This window comes from Danio rerio, chromosome 10 (assembly GCF_052040795.2).
Source record: "Danio rerio strain M-AB ecotype USA chromosome 10, GRCz13ab, whole genome shotgun sequence".
NCBI lineage: Eukaryota > Metazoa > Chordata > Actinopteri > Cypriniformes > Danionidae > Danio > Danio rerio.
Genome location: NC_141030.1, coordinates 39,743,088 through 39,766,931, shown reverse-complemented (window position 1 = coordinate 39,766,931; position 23,844 = coordinate 39,743,088). Strand labels below are relative to the sequence as shown.

Here is a 23,844-nt window from a genome sequence, read left to right as displayed (position 1 = left end):
TGCACTGTAAAACCCAACAGTCAACTTTATCAAATAAAATTAATGTAGTTAACCCAAAACTTACTGAAAGTTAATTCTACTTATTTGAAATCTGTGTTTGCAGCTTGGATGTGCTTGATCTACTGAAGTGTATTGGATTCATTTGTGCTTTTAAAAGCACAGATTATAACTTGTGCTTTAATGCATGCACTAAGCCTCAGATGGACATGTAAAGTCATTTCTGAGTTGTATTTGGAACACATTTCTGTATTTACAGTGCATTTCTGTATTCACAGTGCATCATTTTTGCACATTCCTCTATACTGAAAAAAAAAGATTCATTGGATTTGCTACATTATATACATTTATATTGTCTGAAACATATGCTGGATAATTTAGCGTTTCATTCAGCTGTGGCGAGCCCTGATTAATAAAAGGACTAAGCCAAAAAGAATTAACATAAATTGAGTTAACTTAATCATTTTTACAAATTTAAATGGAACGAATATAAACCAGTTAAATTGTCCCACAAAAAAATAAGAATTGTGTTGTTTCAACTCATTTTAATAAGTAGTTTAAATTGTGTTAAAGTGTGTGTGTTTCTGTATTAGCTATGCTTTTCTGTATTTGCAGTGTGTTTCTGTAGTTTTTGCGCAATTTTCTTTTTTCTGCAAATTGTAGTAATTTCTACACATTTTCGTATCATTTCTGCATTTGTTTTGTCTTATCTCTGTGTGTTTTTGCCCTTTTTCTCTCCATTTCTGTATTTAGTCAAACTGACGAAGAGGTTTCCTTAATGTGTTTTTTCTATATGCATTGAGTTCTCTCAGTCGCCATATTATTCACTTTCTGAGTTGTAAAAGCGCAAAAGGCTTCCATCTCCTCCTGGGGGTCCCTGAGGCTGTAATCAAGCCAGTGTTTTGAAGCGTGGCCCCAGGGCCACAGGAACACTGCTGGAGTGCAGAGAGACACTGCTTAAACACTACTCCTGAGCCACGGCGATGAATAATGGAGGTGGATTCCATCTTTGCTTGGTCACTCTGAATGGTTATAGCAGCCCATTGGCCGGAGAGTAACGGATACTTATAAAATGGTGTCAGCTGTCAGAGAGGCATTAATTAGTCATCCAGAGTTGTAACAGAGCGAGGCGCGTCCAGACGCCAGCGGGAGCCGCACAAGGCCGCTGTGGCTCAGTGTCAGCTGGTTGTGTGTTCCAACATGGTCATCTTATAATGCATCTCATTCAACCTCTGACATAAATGACTTCGACTGGTGTGGATGTGCATTTGGGACAATGGCATCCATTCACACTGATGCTCCGGCTGATGAATAACCTAGAAGGGTCAGTGGATCAGTGCTTTATAGTTAAGTAAAACTAAAACTGTTACTTTTTAGACACTTGAAATTAAATTATGTAGCTATTTGTCAAATAAATGTTTTATTAATGTATTTGTATTTTTTGTGTAGTACACTGAATAATAGCAGTGTTATTTCAACTCTTAAGAGTTAAAATCTACTCTGAATGGGTGAACACATTATCCCAATATTCATTAAACCATTCGTTTTCTTTATAGCTTAGTCTCTTTATTAATCATGGGGTCGCCACAACCAGAATGATCCAACATGTTTTACGCAGCGTATGACTTTCCAGCTGCAACCCATCACTGGGAAACACCCATACACTCGTACATTCACACACATACTGTACACTACAGCCAATTTAGCTTACCCAATTCACCTATACTGCATGTCTTTGCACTATGAGGGAAGCCGGAGCACCCAGAGGAAACCCACAGGAACACGGGGAGAACATGTAAAAGTCTACACAGAAGTCAACTGACCCAGTTGGGTCTCGAACCAGCGACCTTCTTGCTGTGAGGCAACAGTGCTACCCACGGCACCACAGTGCTACCATTGTCTCAAAATAACACTCTTAAGAGAGTTACTTGTACACTATAACTTATATTTACTCTGTATTGTGGTCAGAATAACTCTGATGTACACTACTGGGAGTTGATTGCTCCCTGACTCTATGGTAAAGAGTAAAAATTCAACACTTTAACAGAGAGAATTTAACTCTAGTTCACCTTGTAAACAATACGATACTCATGATTGATAGTTAAAATAACTTACATAAGACAATTCTTCAAGAATGATAGAAAAACTATTACAATTATGTAATGAATTATTTTTATTAACAAAACATGTTCAAACTTGGCAGCCAGCGCACAACAGATTTACATTTTTCACAAATCAAAACTTTTTAAGACTTTTCAAGATTTTGAAAATGGCATGACTTTTGTGTTCCATTAAGATTTTTGGTCAAATTAATTCCTGGGTGTTGGAAGTAACACTATCAAGGGTTGTTTACCTGTCACACCTTGATTTTACACTGGATTAAAATTGCTTCAAACTCTGATTGTGTTAATTTATCAAACTATAACTCTATAATGTTAACAATTTCCACTGAAATGTTTTAACTCTGATTGATTTGCTGTGTATTTATATATCTTCATTTAAAATAAGTAATTTGACAATTCTGGGCTTATAAAAACAAACAAAAACTTCCCATTCCATACAGTGTGGTGCATCTATTTTTCTTCACATATTTTTTATTTTTTGGGGGGTGGGGGGGATGAATACATTATTTAGGGATAAAACAAGGCTTCTTGGTCTTGGTTGGCATTAGCAAATGCCACATCTGTTATTGATTACATTTTTGAGCAGTTTGAGATGCAAAACTAGCACTTTTTTTTTTGGAAAAAGCAGACAAGACTGAGTAAAACACAAATATTGAATTTTATTCAGCAAGTAATAAATAATTTGAAAGAGAGCAGTGTTGATCTTTATGTATTTATATTTTTATACAAATCCCAAATTAATTCATTTATTTTACTTTGGCTTAGTCTCTTATTTATCAGGGGTCACTACAGCGGAATGAACCGCCAACTATTCCGACATATGTTTTATGCAGCGGATGCCATTCCGGCCACAACCCAGTACTGGGAAATATCCCAAATTCGATTAAATAATGTTAAATTATAGCATTTTTTACACTAAAAAGTATATTTCAACCAATCTAAGTACAACCCCAACCCCTGCATTAACTATACAACTTAAAAAAAAATCTAATTATTAATGTGTTTTCAGCACCACATCCCAAAATATAATCTGTTAGAGAATGTGTATCATGTAAGTATAATTTTAAGAAATGGCTTCTTAATAGTCAACATTGTGAACACTGAAGGTTTTTTGCTGTTGTTCATTTGAGCTTTCTGGCAAAGACCAATCAAAACCTTTGTTCTAATTTGGGTACATTTACTTTGCAGAGCAGGGGTGCCCAAACCTTTACATGTGAAGGGCCAAAAACTAAATATCATTGAGAGCTTTGCGCCGAAGGTAAATATATTAAACAGTTTTACATTAAAGTTACCATGGGTCATTTCCCAAGTAATTTTATAATTCATTCATTTTTTTTTCAGCTGTTTTCCTTCCAGCTGGTTTTCAACCTTTTCCTCCCTTAGAAAACAGCCTAAATTTGAAAAAGAAAGCATTTCTTGTTGTTTTTTTTACTGAATGCTGAAGACAACAGTGGCTCTTGCTCTCTGCTTCTGGGAGTGACCTTGCTGGGACTGATGCATGGCCTGGGCAGTGTCTACACGCAAATTCAATTATTTATGGTGTGGCTGTGTTGAACTCAAGCGTTTGCTTTGAGAAGAAATGCCCTCGTCCATCACAAAGAGCTTCAGGGGCTATGAATGAGTGAAGGACACTATTTACACCCATGTTAATTATCCGCATGGAGAAATGTGGTTATGTAATCAAAACATGAGAATGTCTTGAGGACAAATACATTAATTTGATCATAAATTTGGCAAGACCGCTCAAAAAAAAAAAAAACATGATCTGCGATGATAATATGCTTGTGTCTCTTCAAAAACCAATTGGATTGAATTGCTCAATTCATGTGGACTTTTACATCAATAATTCAAAGTCAATATGCTTTGAATGCAAGTACAGAAATCTCTCAAATTTGTCAAATCTAAAAAAGAACAAAAAGAAATGACAAAATAGTTCCAATGTTAAGCCTGCCAACAAAATGCAAGCCAGTTAACAAAGTGTGTATAAAGACTTCTTTGCTGAAATGCCACTGGGATGAAAGAGTGCAGTTTTAATTGGCACATAATTTCTCCTGAGAGGAAATATTGTTTGTGCCTAGTGTTAACAATTAATTTAGGAATGGAAATAAATATGACAGTTTAAAGTGTAAATAAAAATACATTTTTTTTGCAAAATGTAAGCAGTTTGATGAACACACGGTCAAAAAATGATCGCTAAACAAACGTAAAATGTCCATGCGAATGTGTAAAAACTGAAATATCTTCATTTATGCTTCTGGTGATGAACACGTTTTGTTTGGGGTTGAAATTATGTAAGGGTTGCGTAAATGTTGACAGAATGTTCACTTTTGAGTAGCACTATGTAAAATTTATTTATTAGAAACAAATTTCACATGAGAGGAACACATGCTTAAGATTAACCACGAATGGTCTGTATTAGCTATCATATGATTTACCAATCAGATGAATCCAAACATACATAAATAACCAGACTTCCTTACCTTAGTCATCTTCGTCTTAAAGAATTCCCTCATCCATCATTTCTGTTAAACACAAAAAGTGCCATTGATTTGCATATTTGTTTTTTCTACCATGGAAGTCAATGGATACAGGTTTTCAGCTTTCTTCAAATTCCATTGTGATCAACAGAACAAAGAAACTCACTAAGGGTTGAAACCACTTGAGCTGGAGTAAATAGTGAGTAAATTTAAAATTTGGGGTGAAATATCCCTTTAAAGTCCACGTGATATGTTGATGTACATCCAATTGAAACAAAATATTGAGTAGGGGGGCGGGGCTTTCTTTTTGTGCATTATTTCCTCATAGAAAACTAACTGTTAGAGTGGCATTGTTAATAATTCTGCGGTTAAAGCATCAAACTGATTTAATAGGGGTGTCACGATTTCGATTTTGAATCGAAATCGATCGAAATTTATGCTCAATTTCGATTATCGAATCAAAAAATAGAATCGTCGATGCTGCCACGCCCCCATGTCAGCTTGGCTTGCCAAGCGGGAAAAAAACTGGCTTGTTGAAGTGCTTGTTAAACTGCAGAAGCAGGAGACCCATTGACAGAACTTAAACCCTCTCCTCTTTCAATGAAGTGATTTCGTCGGTGTTAAAGCATTTTGGATTTCCAGTGAGTTATGTTGACAACATTCGTGTTGTCGACAAAAAAACACAGTTTTGCAAGCTCTGCTATGTGCGTATTACGTACGGTTCGTCCGATAGACAACACCGGCATCGCGATCCTCCGCCCGCCCCCGTCGCAAATCCGCTCGTGAAAAGTACACACTCAGGCCCTGTTTACACTGTCTTTGTTTTTAAATGGCATTTTAGAACGACATTGATTTGACATCCACAGTGGCGTGTGGCATTTCTGAGCAGTGACCACACAGACACAGATGCATACACAGCCTTGTGCTCGAGACAGCAGGTCCAGGCAGTCAGAGGACTGCTTCAATCTTTCACTCACTTGTACTTAGTCATTTTAGCGAACACCTCAGATACTGTTGGCTGGTTCCTATTGGTTGTGCGTCTTTTTTTTACCGACGCCATTATAACGACACAGATCACTGCCTATTCACGAGTCCCGCAGAAAAAGTGATTGACAGGTGGTAATTTTGTGTGTATCTTGCCTTTATTCATTTACTGTATGATTTGTTTATGGGTAAAACAAAGACCATGCAGGTCAGGTAGTTTAAACGGTAGGCTACAAATAATTAATTGGTCATTAATTAATTAATTATTCATAATCGAAAATCTAATCGAATGGTACCTTTAGAATCGAAAATGTAATCGAATCGAGGATTTGGAGGATCGTGACACCCTTATGATTTAACCTTCCTAACCATGTCTCTCTTACCATTAGTTTGCAATGAATGATGTGCAAAAAGAAAGCTCCTAATGCTGCGTTCACATCAGATGCGGATGAAGTTCAAGCGTGAGTGATTTGCATGTTAAGTCAATGCAAAGACACGAATAGACATCCTGCAGTGCGATTCGCGTGAATAAGGTGGGATGAGTTAAGTGCTTTGCATGTTTGGTGCGTTTAATGCGCTTAACACATGTATCGCTTGAATTGGAAAATCTGAACTTCAGCAAACATTTGCGCCACGTCTTGTAGGGTCGTGATTATGACTTAGTGCCTGTTGTTGGTGTCCGGAGGGGAAATCCTTTTGCTGACACCGAACAACAGAACAACAATTTCAGAACAACAAATTCAGTCTGAAGCACCTCTGAATGCCTCCATTATCCAGGTATAGTTTCTGGAGGAGTTGATACTAATAATAATAATTCCTTACATTTATACAGCGCTTTTCTGTTCACTCAAAGCGCTTTACACAATGGGGGGGGGGATCTCCTCATCCACCACAAGTGTGCAGCATCCACCTGGATAGCGCGATGGCAGCCATTTTGCGCCAGACCGCACACCACACACCAGCTGATTGGTGGAGAGGAGACAGAGATTAAATCAATTGAAATATGGGGATGGTTAGGAGGCCATGATGGACAGAGGCCAGTGGGCAGATTTGGCCAGGATGCCGGGGTTAAACCCCTAATCTTTTTCGAAGGACATCTTAGGATTTTTTAACGACCACAGAGAGTCGGGACCTCGGTTTAACGTCTCATCTGAAAGACGGCGCTCACTGAGCAGTATAGCATCCCCGTCACTATACTGGGGCATTAGGACCCACACAGACCTCACATGACCTCATGAACTCACAGGGCTGGGTGCACCTCTGAAAGGATCTAGTGGACTCAGACACGGCGCCGAACAAATCTACGCTGTTTATCAGCTTTCAAAAAGTGCATAAACACAACTTTTTCTTAATAAAACCCATGCTAGCTATTTAGCAATGAAGCTAGAGTAACCGGGAAGACAGCAGCCCTGCCCCTGACACAAATCTGCATGTATTGTGAAGTGAATTTGATGCGCAAATAAAGCGAGTAAACTTAAAATGTCCACGTGTCTATTTACACTCAAAAAAAGTGACGTTTGCTGTTTGTTCAAATGAATTGTTTCAAATGTTGATTTTAGAGTTTTTTTGGGGGGGACAACATAATTGTTTGATGTTCAATCAACTTAAATTCTCAACTTAAAAACTCAAATCGATTGTGGGGAACCCAGTAGTGTGGAACCCACAATTTATTTACGCGTGCCGTATCTTGTGTAAACACAGCATAAAAAGGACCACTATTCCAAATACTGAAGCAATGACTTTGATTTAACTTTTTTTTTTTTTGTGGATTAACTTGCAAGAACTAATTGTTCACCTAAAGAATAACAATGCGCTTGTAATTTTTGGTGCTTGTTCAAACTACTCATTTAAAATGAGCTGAAACAACACAATTCTTGAGGTTTTTTTGGGGGGGGGGTGGGGGGCTTAATTGTTTTAATTGTAGTTCAATCCACTCAAATTTGTAAAAAATGAATAAGCTAACTTATTTCCTTTATGTTGTCGCAACACAAATGGATTGTGTCGAAGCCACACATTGTTTTTACAGTGTAAACAAAGTACATTTTGATTCTGCGCAGACCTTAAGTTTACCGAACACTGACAACTGCTTCTGAAACTCTGGCAAATCTACAAAAAGATCCATTGCATCTGAAAGACTAGACCAGCTGAGAACTCACATTGCTTGCATTTCGGTTCCACAAGCTCGTCTCCATTGAATGGACGTGGTATTCCGAAGATTTGCTTTGTCCTTCCTCAACATCCAATTTTAGAAAACCGCAGCTGAAATTACATCACCTTTCAAATAAACTTGACTCAAATTCCCCTCTCTAATTCTGTTTTCTGCTGACCTGGTCTCTTGCTCAGGGGAACGGTTAAAATAGCTTGATGTGCTATATAGAAATGGAGAACACTGCTTTTAATGTGGACAGATAAACACTAGAGGCTTCTCATTGGTTAAAAAAAAAAATCTGTACTCTATCAAACAACATGTGAAACAACATTATCAGACCTGTTTTTACACTGTAACACCCTCCCGCTGTGCTGGTAAAAATGAAGCTTGATTAAAGTTTAATGGCCCTGAGACCCTTCAATTAGTAAGTTTGGCTCATACATTAAAATAATGACTCTAATGAGGAGAGTAATGAAGACTTCATCATGCGCGCGGAGAGGAGATTAAAACTGCTTTATCAGCCACTATGTGTCACTGAGCCTGCTAAAAAAAGATGAAAAATAAGGTCAAAGTGAGTGTAATGAACAACGTGTTAATATTTAGCACCTCTCCACGTCACCATATTCTATTACTGCTTTTTAAAAGTTATTTTATAGTGATCGGCATGATGCATGTGCTTTTATGCTGACATATAATCTCTTTAAATATATTTTGTATCATATGCAGCCCATAATATGGTTATGTAATGTTAATTTTATTCTTTTCCGCTTCCGCAGATCTATCCATGCTGATGGTGATACAAGCCCAGATACAGAAACCACAGCTTATGCATTACGGTTTTTGATTTTATTACACATGACATTTGATATCTGTTAATTTAGTTGCATGAAATGGACATGTAATGGACATTTAAAGGAACAGCTTACCATCTGCTTAAGCCTGTACCTTGCATTGATTAACTTAAATCTGCTTACTCAAGGTCATAGATAATTTACATTTAGATGTCGCCTACCCTATTGTTGTCTGTTGTAAGGAATGCGTCAATAGAGCTGCCTTTTTAGTACAGGGTAGCACTCCTTTAAAATGAATGTAGGACCAAGGTGCAGTGGAGAACTGGCCATCTAAAGCAAGAGATATATACTCATAAATACACTGTATCTGAAAAGTATTCACAGCGCTTCACTTTTTCCACACTTTTTATGTTACAGCCTTATTCCAAAATTGATTAAACTCATTTATTTCCTCAAAATTCTACACACAATACCCTATAATGACAATGTTAAAAAATTATTAAAAATAAAAAATCAGAAAAATCACATTTACAGAAGTATTCACAGCCTTTGCCGTGAAGCTCTAAATTGAGCTCAGGTATATTCTGTTTCCACTGATCATTTTTGAGATGTTTAGCAGCTTAATTGGAGTTCACCTGTGGTCAATTCAGTTGGTTGGACTTGATTTAAAAAGGCATACACCTGTCTATATAAGGTCCCAGGGTTGACAATGCATGTCGAAGGAAAAACAAAGCATGAAGACATTGAATTGTCTGTAGACCTCCGAGACAGTATTATCTCGAGGCACAAGGCTGGGGAAGGTTAAGTTGGCTGTTTCTCAATTCCAAGAACGCAGAGAACGGACTTTTGTTCTTGTGGAGACCGGTCTTGCCAGGTGTCCTCAGAAGAACGAACTCAGGAGACCGCGAGGGCAGAGAACGCATCCTTTGAGAAATGGGATGCTGCGTTCTTCCTGATGGTCACATGACCTTCACGTGTTTTAAATGGTAAATTATTTAAACATTACAGCCTTCATACAACGATTTATTGTTTTTCCCCTTTTCAAAATATATACTTTGCATAAAAACATTATAAATATATGTTGCACAATATAAATAAAACAGATTTTAATACGAATTTCAGCAAACAAACAACCCTTAATGTGTTTATTCCTTTATAAAGATGTCCATGGTAATGTTTACTTTCACCGTTTCTTTTAGGGAAACTCCTGAAGTAAATAATTCATATCTATGAACTTTAATAATAAGTCTAGATAAAATGCTGCGCTTCCCACCTCCAGTCGCAATGACTTCTGGGACTTCCAGAGCGAGTTCGGTGCTCAAGTCTGCATTAGTGCGTCCTCGATATCAAGAACACATCCGGGAAGTTTCATGCGTCCTCCGTACTTGCGGTCTTGAGTATTGGAACTGAACTTAGGCAGCTGATGATGACGTTTCACGAGAACACGAGGACGCAAGACCGCTGAAGAACGCATATTGAGAAACAGACAATGAGTAGGTAGGAAGGTTTAAAGTTCCAGTGAGCACAGTGGCCTCCATCATCCGTGAGAGGAAGATGTTTGGAACCACCAGGACACTTCCTAGAGGTCTAAGGGTCTTAGTCAGGGAGGTGATCAATAACCCGATGGACACTCTGTCTGAGCTCCAGCGTTCTTCTGTGGAGAGAGGAGAACCTTACAGAAGGACAACCATCTGTGCAGCAATCCACCAATCAGGCCTGTATGGTAGAGTGGCTAGACGGAAGCCAATTCATGCCTGGAGTTTGACAAAAGGCATCTGAAGGACTCTCAGACCATAAGAAACTAAATTCTTTGGTCTGATGAAAGGCTCATACCATCCCTACAGTGAAGCATGGTGGAGGCAGCATCATGCTGTGGGGATGTTTTTCAGCAGCAGGAACTGGAAGACTAGTCAGGATAGAGGGAAAGATGAATGCAGCAATGTACAGAGACATCCTGAAGGAAAACCTGCTTCAGAGTGCTCTTGACCTCAGACTTGTGCGACGGTTCATCTTCCAGCAGGACAATGACACTAAGCACACCACCACCATATCAATGGAGTGGCTTCACAATAACTCAATGTCAATAACAATGTCCTTGAGTGTCCCAGCCAGAGCCCAGACCTAAATCCAAATGAACATTTCTAGAGAGATCTGAAAATGGCTGTACAGTGTTGCTTCCCATCCAACCTGATAGAGCTTGAGAGGTACTACAAAGAGGAATGGGCAAACATTCCCAAAAGACAGGTGTGCCAAGCTTGTGGCATCATGTTCAAAAAGACTTGAGGCTGTAATCAACAAAGTGTTGGACAGAGGCTGTGAATATTTCTGTACATGTGATTTTTCAGATTTTTAATTTTTTTTTATAAATTTGCAACAAACAATTTCAAAAAATCTTTTTTCACACTGTCATTATGGAGTATTGTGTGTAGAATTTTGAGGAAATAAATAAGTTTAATCCATTTTGGAAAAAGGCTGTAACATAAAAAATGTGGAAAAAGTGAAGCGCTATGAATACTTTGTACTGTATGTGTTTTCTTTAAGGTCTTCAATGGTTGGCATCATTTCTTCACAGGTCTTGGATCACATCAGTGGCACTGTACAATCTATAAAGGCATCGGAATGAGTATCCCAGGTGAGAGACTCCGGACAAGAATGTAAACAATGTTAAAAACTACATTTTCATCTCAGGGTATCTTAAAAATAGCAAAGAGCTGAGGGTCTATTTCAGTTTCTTCTGTTCTCTGTGTGTTGAGAAATATTCTGCTTTGAGTAAAATGCAGCACTCATCAATATCACTCTCAGAGTATCCATAGACTGCGCCAGATAATATCTCTAGGCTACAACAATAATCATATGAAAAATAATGCTTGGAGGAACATTTTGTTCCCCATGGCGTCTAACTATAGACTGCAGAAACAGATGCCCAACACAACTCCATTTCTGTTCACTCTAGGAGCCAAAGAGTCCCAAAGATGGCATCTTGCATTAATGTCATTTCCATCTTCATCCGAAGCTCCAGAAAAAAGTCCACTGTGACTGCTTTACTCAGAAACTGACAGCTGTCAATCATGATGTCATTCTTTTATAGCATCAAAACACTGATGATGCTTTCCACTGTATAGTACAGCTCACTTTTGAGGTACTTATATGTGATGAGATAACACTGTTTCTGCAGATACTGTTTGGCCAGACTGGCCTCTGGATTTGCGACACGTCTCCAAACCTGCTCAATTTAAATAAACAGCAACAGCCACTACAGAACCATGTGACTACATCAAAGTTATCACAGCAGTAGAGGCGACATAACTGCAATTGTGTAACATTAAAAAAAAAAAATCTAAGTTGTAAGAAAAACAAACACAACATACATTAGTGTTATTAAAAACTACATGTAATGGCAGAAACCATATTTGGGTGAAAATGTATTTATGTTAGAATTTTTAAGGGTGTTTTCCATAAAGCATGTTCAGCTTACTTTCACATTAGTGAAGTGAGAACTGTCAACATTGTAACCTATACTCAAAATTGGTCCTCTAATTCTCTTTTATAGATGGCTGACACAGATTTTACTTGCTGAATCAGGCAAACTCTCTCTGATGTAAGCCTTACGAAAGCTTCAACTTGTGGAACACACCAAACAAACTAGCCTGACAGACGCTCACTGATGGCCTGACGCTCCCTTTTTGTGCACTGTTTTGTCCCATAAATGAGCAGCTGAAATGCATTACAAATGTTGTGTATTTACGTAATGGAAAGCACTGACATGTATATGTGCCCTAACAAAACGCTTCCTGAAGCTGAAGTACCCACATCTAGTCATTATCAGGAAATTACTCACTGAATGGTGTGTGTGGTTATGCAGTATGTAACTGTTCTGTTTCTTTGTTTGTTTTGTCAGTGGAACACAGAAGACAGAAAACTGCCTAATAAGGTCTCTATAATTGTAGTGAATGGAGACCAAAATTGTCAAACTCCAAAAAAACAACAACAATAACAACAAATAAAAGCCTCACAGAATGTCATACAAGTTTGAAACAACACAAAAGGTACGTTAAAAAAGATAAAATTGCTTAAATTAAAGAATGTATTTGATTCAGCATATGCTGTGTTAGCCATTTACCATCTTAAAGGGACAGTTCGCCTAAAAACAAAAACTCTCATCATTTAATGACCCTCCACTTATTCAAAACATGTTTTTTTTCTTCTGTTGAATACAAAAGAAGATGTTTTGCTTGGGAAGACCCTAGAGCAGGGGTCTCAAACTCGCGGCCCGCGGGCCATTTGCGGCCCTCAGTGCAATATTTTGTGGCCCGCGCCGACTGCTGTACTCTGACAGAATCAGCGGAGCGGGGAGAGAGAGCTCTCCCCGCTCCGCTGATTCTATCCGTACACAGCGCGCTTGTCACTCAATGCGCGTTGTCGCGCGCGTTCTGATCAGCTGTGTTGTCGCGCGCGTACTCAAGAGCGGTGTTATCGCGCGCCTACTGAAGGGCGGGACCGAGGGTGTGTCGCGTCGCGGGGGCACTTTTGATCATTTTGAAAGGGCACTTTCTATGCAAGACTAAAAAGGGCATGTGCTCTGCACAGGTTGAGCCCTATGTGTGCACGTGCCTGCCCTGCATCTTATATATATTGATATTATAGGTAGATACAGACTGGTGCAGACTGATGTGACTGGAGTGGGGTGGGGTTGTTTTATTTATACATATATACGCCTTTTTTTTAGGTGAGGGAATGGAAGTTTTGAGTGAGTTCCCCCAACTTTTTTCCCTAAATGGTTTTTCACTCAATTTTTCACTCAATGTTCTATTAATGTTCAGGACACTTCATGTTCAGAAGAAATAATTAAAACTGTTAATAATGACATATGAGGACTTTTTTTTGTGAAATCCCTTATGCGGCCCAGCCTCACCCAGACTTTGCCTCCTGCGGCCCCCAGGTAAATTGAGTTTGAGACCCCTGCCCTAGAGCGTTGCATTTGAGCCTAAGTGCGCCAGGACCCGAGTTTCTTATGCCTCTAGGGCCAGGCTTTGGGCCAATTTTCACGTCATAACTAGCTCGTATGTCAGGCCTGCTTTAGATTTTTTTTTTTTTTAAAGTTTAATGAAATTTAATGCATGCAGTCTGGAAGCGCCATTGATGCCACATACCAGGATACGTACAATAGAGAATATAAAGAGAAAAATTGCCAATGCCAAATTTAAAACTTTGAAAAATGCTAGAGGAAAGGCAAACTTATGGTCAACTTTTTAAATAGTGACAACTTTAAATGATTAGCTAACTAGTTATGCACAACGCACAACTTGTATTGAGTAAACTTACTGTGGAACACATACCCCTTGGATATCAATGTCACTTAAAAAACTAAAACTTACATTTAAAAAAAACAACCAAAAAAAAAAAAACTCCAAACATTTCTCTAAATTATTCTGATAAAAACGAAACGAAAAAACATCAACTTTCTATTAAATAGAAATCTGTTAATGGCTGTAATAGTATAGGCTGTTTGGCAGAAAAAAGACAGGCTTCGGGTCGGACTCGGGCCAAGAATTTTGATAATTTGTTGGACAAAGGCTGGGCTACAGACTAGGCGTCTAAGGTCAGGGCCGAGCTAGGGCTTCGATTTAAGGCCCGTGCAGGGCTCTTGAAGACCCATTGCCTTCCATTTTTTTTCAATCCAGGCTCATTGTGAAAACTTACCCCTACATACATTTCTGAAGAGCGCTAAATATGTCCAAGGAGATACATTTTTTGCAGTTTTTGTTTCAGTTTATGTTTCCTCAGATCTACTAGAGGCTGTGTTTGCTTTTTGAAATCTCAAATTTCTCTCGAGAGCCATTTGCGCCTGCTCTTCTCGCGTCAATCCACCAGACTGACCGATCAACTGACCCACCCCTCTCCTTCCCTAAACCCAACCGATAGTGTTTTAAAAAGCACCAATTGACCAGCGCCCACCCATTTCCCTAACCTAAACGACAGTGTTTCCAAAAGCAATCCAGAAAAAGAAAAGCCCTCGCCTGACTTTTACCACGTTTTCATATTTTACCACGTTCTCACCCAGTTATTTACTTGTTTATTTTATTTTTTGGATTCAGTTTTTGTTTTACCTGCTTTATGGAACTGTTCTTCACCAGACCTTAACCCCATCGTCACAGTCCACTCCATTTGGTCAACGTATGAAGCAAGCCAATGGACAAGCTGGTAACAGCAGGAAAGCCATCCACACAGAGGTAAGCAGTCAGCTGGTAAGAACAAAAAGGAACAGTGTCATAACGTCATGTAGCGTTCATTTTAAGGACAAAATGCAGCCATACGTATGTCTGGCTACATAGTTAGTGATTAAAAAATATATATAGGGCTATGTTTTCAGAATGAGCCTGTGTGGCATTTTTTGGTCTACAATGAAAGTCAAGGGGTGTCAGCATCCAGCATTCTTCAAAATATCTCCTTTTGTGTTCGACCGAAGGACGAAAAATGAAGTAAAGTAAGTGATGAGGTTATTGCTAAGTGAACTGTCCCTTTAACACTTTGATTCTGTTTCCTCACTGACTCTCACATTAGGATGGCGATTGCTCTTTACTCTGTGTCTGTCATGACCTTGAATTATGAACGCTGCTGTTTGACTGACAGTCGAGAGCGTTGTGCTTGGTGAAACAGCTCACTCATCTCCACAGCAGCTTCACTGACAGGTAGAGACACTTACATCAGCAAAACACACGCACACACACATGTATATATATATCTGACAACATCTCTCTCTTGGCTCCACTGTCAGTCACAGCCAGACGCTCTTTCATGAGTCTGTATATCATAAAACCTGCATGCAGACAGTTCACATAATCAGCTCTGGTTACCTGATGGAATTACGTGGTGGAAAGCAGCTGTGGAAAATTGGCCGAATGATTCCTCTGGCTGTGATGTGTTCGCAAACACACAGGCGCGCTCCAGTGATCTGTGGTACACATGACAGATGGATTTTCATTATCAACAGAAGCACAGGTATTTTATATATTTGAATTACAGGTATATAGTGCCTCAAAAATGGCCAATCACACTTAAATAGATTACATTTGAATTCAAATTAAATGAACAAAAGTGATTTTATACACACAGAATGAATAATAAAATCAAGTAAAGTGTCTGCTATTACTAGGAAAATTATGTTGCTTTTTGTATTTATTTTATATTTGAATTCATACATTCAATCATTTTCTTTTTGACTTAGTCCCTTTATTAATCAGGGGCCTTCCAGCTGCAACCCATCACTGAGAAACATCCATACACACTCATTCACACACATACACTATGGACAATTTAGGCTACCCAATTCACCTATATTGCATGTTTTTGGACTGTGGGGGAAACCGGAGCACCAGGAGGAAACCCACGCATACAGAGAGAGAACATGCAAACTCCACACAAAAACACTGACCCAGCCAAGGCTAGAACCAGTGACCTTCTTGCTGTGAGTCGGACGCGCTACGCACTGCGCTGAATATTCCTGTTTATATTTAGCATTTGTTGTCCCCACCCCGGGGGGTGTGGTTTCGGGGGGGACAAAACCGAAAACCACCCAGCTATACAGAGTCCAGACAGCCTATAACAAGCTGTCAATATAAACACACACACACACACATAGATACACAGCACTAAGCAAGTGACGCACAGACAGCATCACGCTCTCTCTCATTTACACACACACACATAGACAGCAACAAACAAGCTAAACACAGCATCACGCTCTCTCATTGACACACCAGCCTGATCTCACCAGGAAATGTAAGTATTTACCGTTTTGTCAATTTAGTGGCTAATTCAGTCATACGAAAATTTACGATTTTAAAAAGGAGGCGTGCCACTTAACCCCACCCCTGACCCCAACCGTCATTGGGTGATGAGCAAATCGTACTAAATTGTACAAATTAGATCGTATGATTTCATACAAATTAGCCACTAAATCAAAAAGTTACGAATTGCCGAGAGATTGCAATGGACACACATACATATGCGTGCTCGCTCGCGTTTATTGTTATACCGCCCGCTCTCATTCTAATTACACCAGTCACCGACCGCTCCCGTGCTTTATTCGGAAGTTTATTTCTGTGCTACAAGAAATCTGGGTGGGGTCCTGCGGCTCCTGTGCAGACCTCTACCGTACAGCCCTACATTTGGATATATTTTAAATAATCAACCATGTAAAATTTGTGTCTTTAAGGATTATGGCTAAGTATATTCATTTAAAATGCCTATTAAAGAATATTTTGAAGCTGCATTATGGTCACTAATTTTAGACTGTAATATGCCACTAAATGATTTTTGATCAAAATATGCCTGATAATATTTGATATATAAAATATTGTTAAAGCAATTATCATAAACATTTAAATGCAATTGTATACAATATGTATATGACCTGCAAAATAATGTGTTAATGCAGGGGTTCCCAAACTTTTCAGCCAATGACCCCCAAAATAACATTGCCAGTGACACGCGACCCCAACATTCCTTGGAGGTGGCTATAAATATACAAATGTTAAACACCACAACAATAGTCCTATATAAACACGAGCATATTGACAACACAAAAAAAGTGCAACAGTCTAACAACCATAGGCTATAATTTATTTATTAATTTGTTTTTTGTTATTTTTTTTTATTTTGTTTAGTTTAATATTAACCTCACCTGACTGGTTGGCACAATGTTTTCAGCACAAGTCTATTCTTGGTTTGATTTTGAAGATCGCCACTCAGAGACCATCCTCAGTGTTCAGGTGTGGCCTGTAGTTATTTTTAATGTGTTTGATTGCCATAAAGATTCCAAAAAGTTTAACCTGATGCTATAAAATCAATCTGCTGAAGCTGATACTATTGGTGTGTTGATATTCTAACAAAAACACACCTATGAAAAAAAATGAAAAGGCTGATGGCTTATTGCCTTATAGATATAGCTATTAACCACTGTTTTTATCTTCTATGGGTTATGTATAAAATATTGTAATTCTTTTAGTTTAATAAAGTATATTTGACTTTTGGAAATCACCAAGCGACCCACTATCATTGTCCCAAGAACCCCAACAAGTCATTTTAGTTATTTATATAGAGAATATGATTAAAATACTGAAATAATGAATAATATTGAAAATAAAAAATAATATAATACATGATAAAAAAATAATTTTAGAAATTATTAAAAAGAATAAAAATATATATACAAATATTTGAATAATAAAAACAAAACAATAATCATTTTGGTGATTTTTTGTGTAAATCTCAGAAATGTTTGAGATTTATTATCTGAAAAAAAAGTTAACCAAAAGGCATTTGTGAAAAATAAAGTGTGCTTTGTTAGGTTTTAAATGATTAAGTTATATTTATAATATATTATATATGATATTCTGGGGAGAAAAGCACATCTGGACACCTTGTGGTTGTTAAACTAAGTGGTATATTTACTTGATTGCTTCATGCATTTTTACTGATCAGACAGCTATCCGATCATTAAAAGAGCATGTGGAAAGGCCCTCAAAGAGGCATCCGAGACTGATAGCAATCCAATAGCTAAGTGTAGGATTCAGGTCCGTTTAACACGTTACCATGTTTAAAATCATTCTGGAAAATTCTCCAGTTTTCCCTTACCATAAGCAAAGAGAAATGAATCAATGAAAGTAAACAAATAAATACTAATAGCAAATTTAACGCAAATTATGTTTATTAATAGAAGACTCTACATATTAAAAAGTATGCGGAAATTAGCAGTTTTACATATTTTGTGATTCATGATTTTATTTTTCCCAGTTTATTTATACTTTTGAATTGCATTACAGGATCTTGATCTTTCTTCCAACAATGTTTCACCTTGAAATGTAAACAAAGGAACTTTAATGAACATTTTTAATAGTTTAAAGTGATATATTGTCTATGTTTGTGTTGTATATTACCGTACAAAAATTATGAAACAAGCTGCCATTACATTTTCTGCTATTTTACAGATTTATAATTATAAATTAAATCATTTCAAACTACTAAAATGTGAATAAAAGTCACTTTGTTTAACTGTAGGGTTGATTTTTTAACAACAAAAGTGGACAGAGCAGAGATTAAGGTCTGATAATACAAGTCACAAACATACAAAAACAGAAAACACTAAAACAGTACATCTGTTTAAGGCTGTTTTATTAAAATGAGCTTTTAAAGCTTTTTATTCTACATACCTGCAGTAGTGTAATACTTTAAATGAATAAAATGGCATAGAAAGTTTGTTATATTTCTAGGAACTGCATTACCTTTAAGTGTTTAAGTTATCAGTTCAGTTTAGGGCTGATCTTTGTTGTTTAATTCATCCACGTCAGCATTAAGCACAGTACACTGGAATCGAGGACACACTTTCCATTGCTCAGTTGTGTTTAATCGGCACAGACAACGTCAGGTTGAATACAAACGCCTGAGGAGATGGATAAAGCCATCTGATCTGAAGTGAGCTGCTCATTTCTGCTGCACCTCCGTCAGATACAGAAACCCTCCAATAGCACTGACCCTCTCTACATTAACATCAGCAAAGAAAACTCAGAAGAAATGAATTTATCTTGTTCTCAAAGTACTATAGCAGAAATCTGAATGAACGGGATGAGTCAAAGCTTTTTTCCTGAAACCGTTTCAAGTAATTTGTGTTGATGTAAGGAATTTCAGATTGTAGTTCTGCAGATAACATTTATAAACTTCTGCAGTTCCCCAGCTGTGATTCTTGGAGTTATTTATCTATTTATTTTTTGGCCATTTAAAGAGCACCTATGATGAAAATCATCTTTTGGAAGCTTGTTGGACAGAACTGTGTGTAGGTATAGTGTGTCCACAGTCATATTGGGGTGATATAAAGACAATAAGTCTCTTTTTTTAAGTTTCCTGACATTAAAATATGATCCAAATCCCTCCCATTTTGAGGCCTCCCACAACGTGATGTAGGAGTGCGGTTTTGCCGCCCATTGAATTGATTGACAGCTGCGTATTAACATGTCTCTGTAGTAACACATATAATCATATCAACAAGACAGGATGTGCGCAAAGCAACTGGATTAAAAGATCTGCTCAGCTCACTGTGATCATCAATCATCATTAAATATGATCAAGAGAGAGTTTTACAAGTTTAAAATGTTTTTAAAATGTGTTTGTAATTAATTACAGCAATTCTACTGTCTTTACTTTATCACCTCAGCCACATGTCAGTAGAATTATAAAAGAATATGCTTCAATCTTGGTTTGTGGACTTTAAATCAGGGACGCGGGCGCTATGTATGTGCGTGAACTTTGTGTGTGATTCATCATTGTAAAAAGGCTTGAATTAACTCCACAACAAATACATCAAATAATCATTGGGAAAGTTCTTACTGTAGTATTTCTCACAAACCTTACATAAAATCTGCTTGCTTTATGTCTGTCACTGTGCTGTTTATCTGACGCATCCGAGGCAGAGATTGAAGCATACTCTGACAGGCATATGGGAACGGTGGGCGGGGCGAACTACTATCATACACACACCTATAACTCATTAAGAGAATAAGCTCCACCCTGTTAGACCATGCGCCACGGCGCAAAGCGGATTCTTCCATCCTTAAAATAGCAAAAGTGGATTCGGACATGCCCTTAATGCTTTTGCGCCCAGCGCTTTGCACTTTGGACCTGGATTGTCAAAATAGAGCCCACATTCTGGAGACACAAAAGACTTATCTTAAATCTTAAAAAAGAGGTAAAATAGGTGCCCTTTCAAACATCATCCTGACCATTGTGTGTAATTATGTACAAAGTAACTAGTTACAGTACTGTAATGAAATTACTTATCTGTGGAAAAAGCAAAGTAAAGGTTTTTTATTTAAAGGTCATTTTTAGGTACAGAAACTAGTTACTTTGTAAATAATTACACTACATTGGCCAATTGATATTGTTGATAAATAAATGTTACTTAAAATATCAACTAGTTAAATATTAATATCAATAAGATTTGCCAATAAAATTAAAGGTGTGCTAATTTTAAATAAATAATATAAAATTACAAGACTAGACTTTGAATACTGGAAACTTTAGAATGATATTAACTAAATCTGATACCATTTTCTCAGACGTAACAGTGGCTCAGTGCTTAGCACTGTCGCCTCACAGCAGGTTCGAGTCCAGGCTAGTTCACTTGGCATTTCTGTGTTTGCATGTTCTCCAAACGTAAGTCGGTGGTTCATTCCGCTGTGGCAACCCCTGATGAATAAAGAGACTAAGCCAAAGGAAAGTTATAATACTATTTTTATTCATTCATTTTCTTTTCAGCTTAGTCCCTTTATCAATCAGGGGCTTTACTGACCACTGCAGAATGAACCGGCCAATTTATCCAGCATATTTTTTTTTGCAGCGGATGCCCTTCTAGCCACAAGACTTGGAAACACCCATGCACTCTTGCATTCACACACATACATTCATTCATTTTCTTTTCAGCTTAGTCCCTTTATTTATCAGAGGTCACCACAGTAGATCTATCCAGCATATGTTTTACATAGCAGATGCCTTTCCAGCTGCAACCCATACACTCTCGTTCACACACATGCACTATGGACAATTTAGCTTACCCAATTCACCTATAGCGCATGTTTTTAGACTGTGGGGGATACCGGAGCACCCGGAGATAACCCACAGCAACACGGGGAGAACATGCAAACTCCACACAGAAATGCCAAGTGAACCAGCCGGCCTTCTTGCTGTGAGGCGATAGTGCCATCATTGTGCCACCGTGACACCCTATCATACTATCTTATTACATAAAAAGGATTTCTAAAATAAATGTATTATTTATTATTAATTAATTTATCAATATTTATTTATGTAGTGAATCTACATGCATATTATTGCTTATGTTTGTTGCTAAATAAAAAAGAGAACTATTCTATGTGAGCTAGGGACCTTTTAGGAACAAAAATGAACTTTAATTGACCCATAACACACACACACACACACACACACACACACACACACACACACACACACACACACACACACACACACACACACACACCCATAACCCATTAATCTCAGCACTGTACTAGTAAGTTTTTGAATCGTATTTTCTGTATATAAAAGATACTTCATATAAGCGCTTAAATCTTTTCATTTATCTCTCAAGGTATTAAATTTTAATCCCTTTCTATTAAACTACCATAAATGTGCCCTTAAGCATAAAAAGTTATTTCTTACATGGAGGTCACACATTGAGTCGTGCTGATTATCAGCCTGCTGAGAGTCTGAATGGCCCTGAATGTCAACATGAGGTCATGAACACACACACACACACACTACACACACACACACCACAGTGTCTGCTCTCCTGAGATATATAATCACATTATCCCCCGACTGTTAAACAGATTTACCGACGCAAGAACCTTGACCAGAGGCTCAAACCAACCACTGGAAAATAAAAACACATTTCTAAAAAGAGTATCGAAAAAACTGAGAGACAAATGAAACTGCTAAATCAACTGGCTGCGGTTCTCCTTTACAGGCTGTCATTGGTTTTAAAGGTGAAGTTTAGAGAAGTGGGTTTCATTTCTTGTGCACAGAGATGGTCCCGTGGGTTATGCTCTATTACGAGTCCATTAGCAACCCAACCTGTCAATGGCATCAATGGCCTCTACTGGATTATTGAACAAACCTGCAAGAGAGGAGTAGATTTATCTGCTGCTAAAATACTTCATTCATTCATTTTCTTTAGGCTTAATCAGGGGTCGCTACAGTGGAATGAACCGCCAACTTATCCAGCACATGTTTTACACAGTGGATGCCTTTCCAGCTGCAATCCATCACTGAGAAACACTCATACACTCTCATTCACACACATACTGTACACTACAGACAATTTAGCTTACCCAATTCACCTATAGCGCATGAATGTAGGGGAGCCCGGAGCACCCGGAGGAAACCCAAAGAGAACATGCAAACTCCACACAGAAATGCCAAATGAACCAGCCGAGGCTCAAACCAGTGACCTTCTTAATGTGAGGCAACAGAAGTAAGAAATAGTAAGTAAGAAATATTGCTAAAGTAATGTCTCAGCTTTATTAAAGTAATTATAAGTTGCATGTACTTTAAGAACCGACTTTAACAGCATATACTGTTTTCTCCAAACTGTTTACACCCTACAAAAATATTGCTTTTAATTTACTTACCCTCAGACAATCCAACATAGGCCTATGTGATCTTTTTTTGTTTTGTTTGCTTTATCGAGTACAACTGAGGATTATTAGCTGAAATAGTGGTCCTTAGAGATTCATATAATACAAGTCAACATCTATTGGAAAATCAAGAAGAAAAAAAATACATGTAACGTTAACTTAACGTTGGACCACAGACCAAACAAATGAACATCCGTGGCTCCTGTGAAGCAAAACAATCAATGTGTGCAGGAAACTGAAAATTATTCACAGCATTATTATCCAAGATCCACAGCCTCACAAACGATGTTTACAACCTCAACGTATTGTTTGACTGGTTAAGTAGCAGGGTGCGAATACTACATTGACTGTTGAGGGGGGTCAAGATTTTCGATTATGTACGGTAATATATGCCTCAATTAACCAAATTTATATATTTAATTCAATTACATCTAATTTATTAATCAAACTTGTTATTATGTCTTTAGTGTGTTGAGAGATATTGAGTGGTTCTCAATGACATTTGACATTAAATAACGTTACACAGTGTAGGTTTGCATTCCTGCACCAATTAACGGACGACCATGACCACTTTAATTTTACTTTTTAACTTATTTGTGCGAGCAAGAGTATAATAAAATACAAACTATCTAGTTTTACGGACACCTACAAATGCCTATTTTACGAGAAATATGTTTTGTGAAAACTTACGCTGTCTGTTGATGCTGTAGATTTGCCGTTTCAAACCATAAACTGCAATTCAAACCTCAACTACTAATATTTGCAGTGTAAACTTGCATTCACGATGGTATGAACCATTATAGGGGTAATCAGATGTATATTTAAGTTATCTATTATTTTAATAATTTATATTATTTAAGATACAGATCAGAGCAAACTATTTCTTAACTGTTAAAGGGCAGACCCCTGTACACCATTTTTTGATGTGCTTCAGGGGAGATCAAGCATTAATTGGGGGTCAGACCCCCCTCCCTGTAATTCGCACCCTGGTTGGTACCTAGCAGGCTTGCATTAATAAGAAAGGATCACAGCTACAAAAATCGTTTGACCAAAAGTGACCATTTTAGATGGTCTAAGGATGAATAAATGTGTATCTTTTCTATTGACAAATCATTGCTG

General features: G+C 37.8%; 1 protein-coding gene and 1 non-coding gene across 8 annotated transcripts in view; one reads left to right on the top strand and one right to left on the bottom strand.

Moving 5' to 3' along the window:
- Positions 1–23,445, bottom strand: part of LOC147842155 (uncharacterized) — an 80,057-nt gene extending 56,612 nt beyond the window's left edge. For all 5 annotated transcript variants that reach the window (XM_087271138.1, XM_087271136.1, XM_087271137.1 and 2 more), the window contains exons 1-3: positions 23,416–23,445; positions 15,376–15,473; positions 14,629–14,763 (exon numbers count right to left, since the gene is read on the bottom strand). In XM_087271138.1, the coding sequence (XP_087127264.1) occupies positions 14,629–14,686 (58 nt within the window). In that variant the 5' untranslated portion in view covers positions 14,687–14,763; positions 15,376–15,473; positions 23,416–23,445. The remainder of the gene's footprint in view (positions 1–14,628; positions 14,764–15,375; positions 15,474–23,415) is intronic.
- LOC147835131 (uncharacterized) lies at positions 1,156–17,559 on the top strand. Of its 3 annotated transcripts, XR_015501377.1 has the most exons (5): positions 9,242–11,153; positions 11,475–11,660; positions 12,420–12,567; positions 15,083–15,210; positions 15,297–17,559. It is a non-coding gene; the product is annotated as an uncharacterized LOC147835131 (transcript). The 3 variants fall into 3 exon arrangements; XR_015501378.1 differs by lacking the exons at positions 9,242–11,153; positions 11,475–11,660 and adding an exon at positions 1,156–1,321; XR_015501376.1 differs by lacking the exons at positions 11,475–11,660; positions 15,083–15,210; positions 15,297–17,559 and adding an exon at positions 13,490–14,518 and having other exon boundaries at positions 8,852–11,153; positions 12,420–12,769.
- Positions 23,446–23,844: the final 399 nt, after the last annotated feature.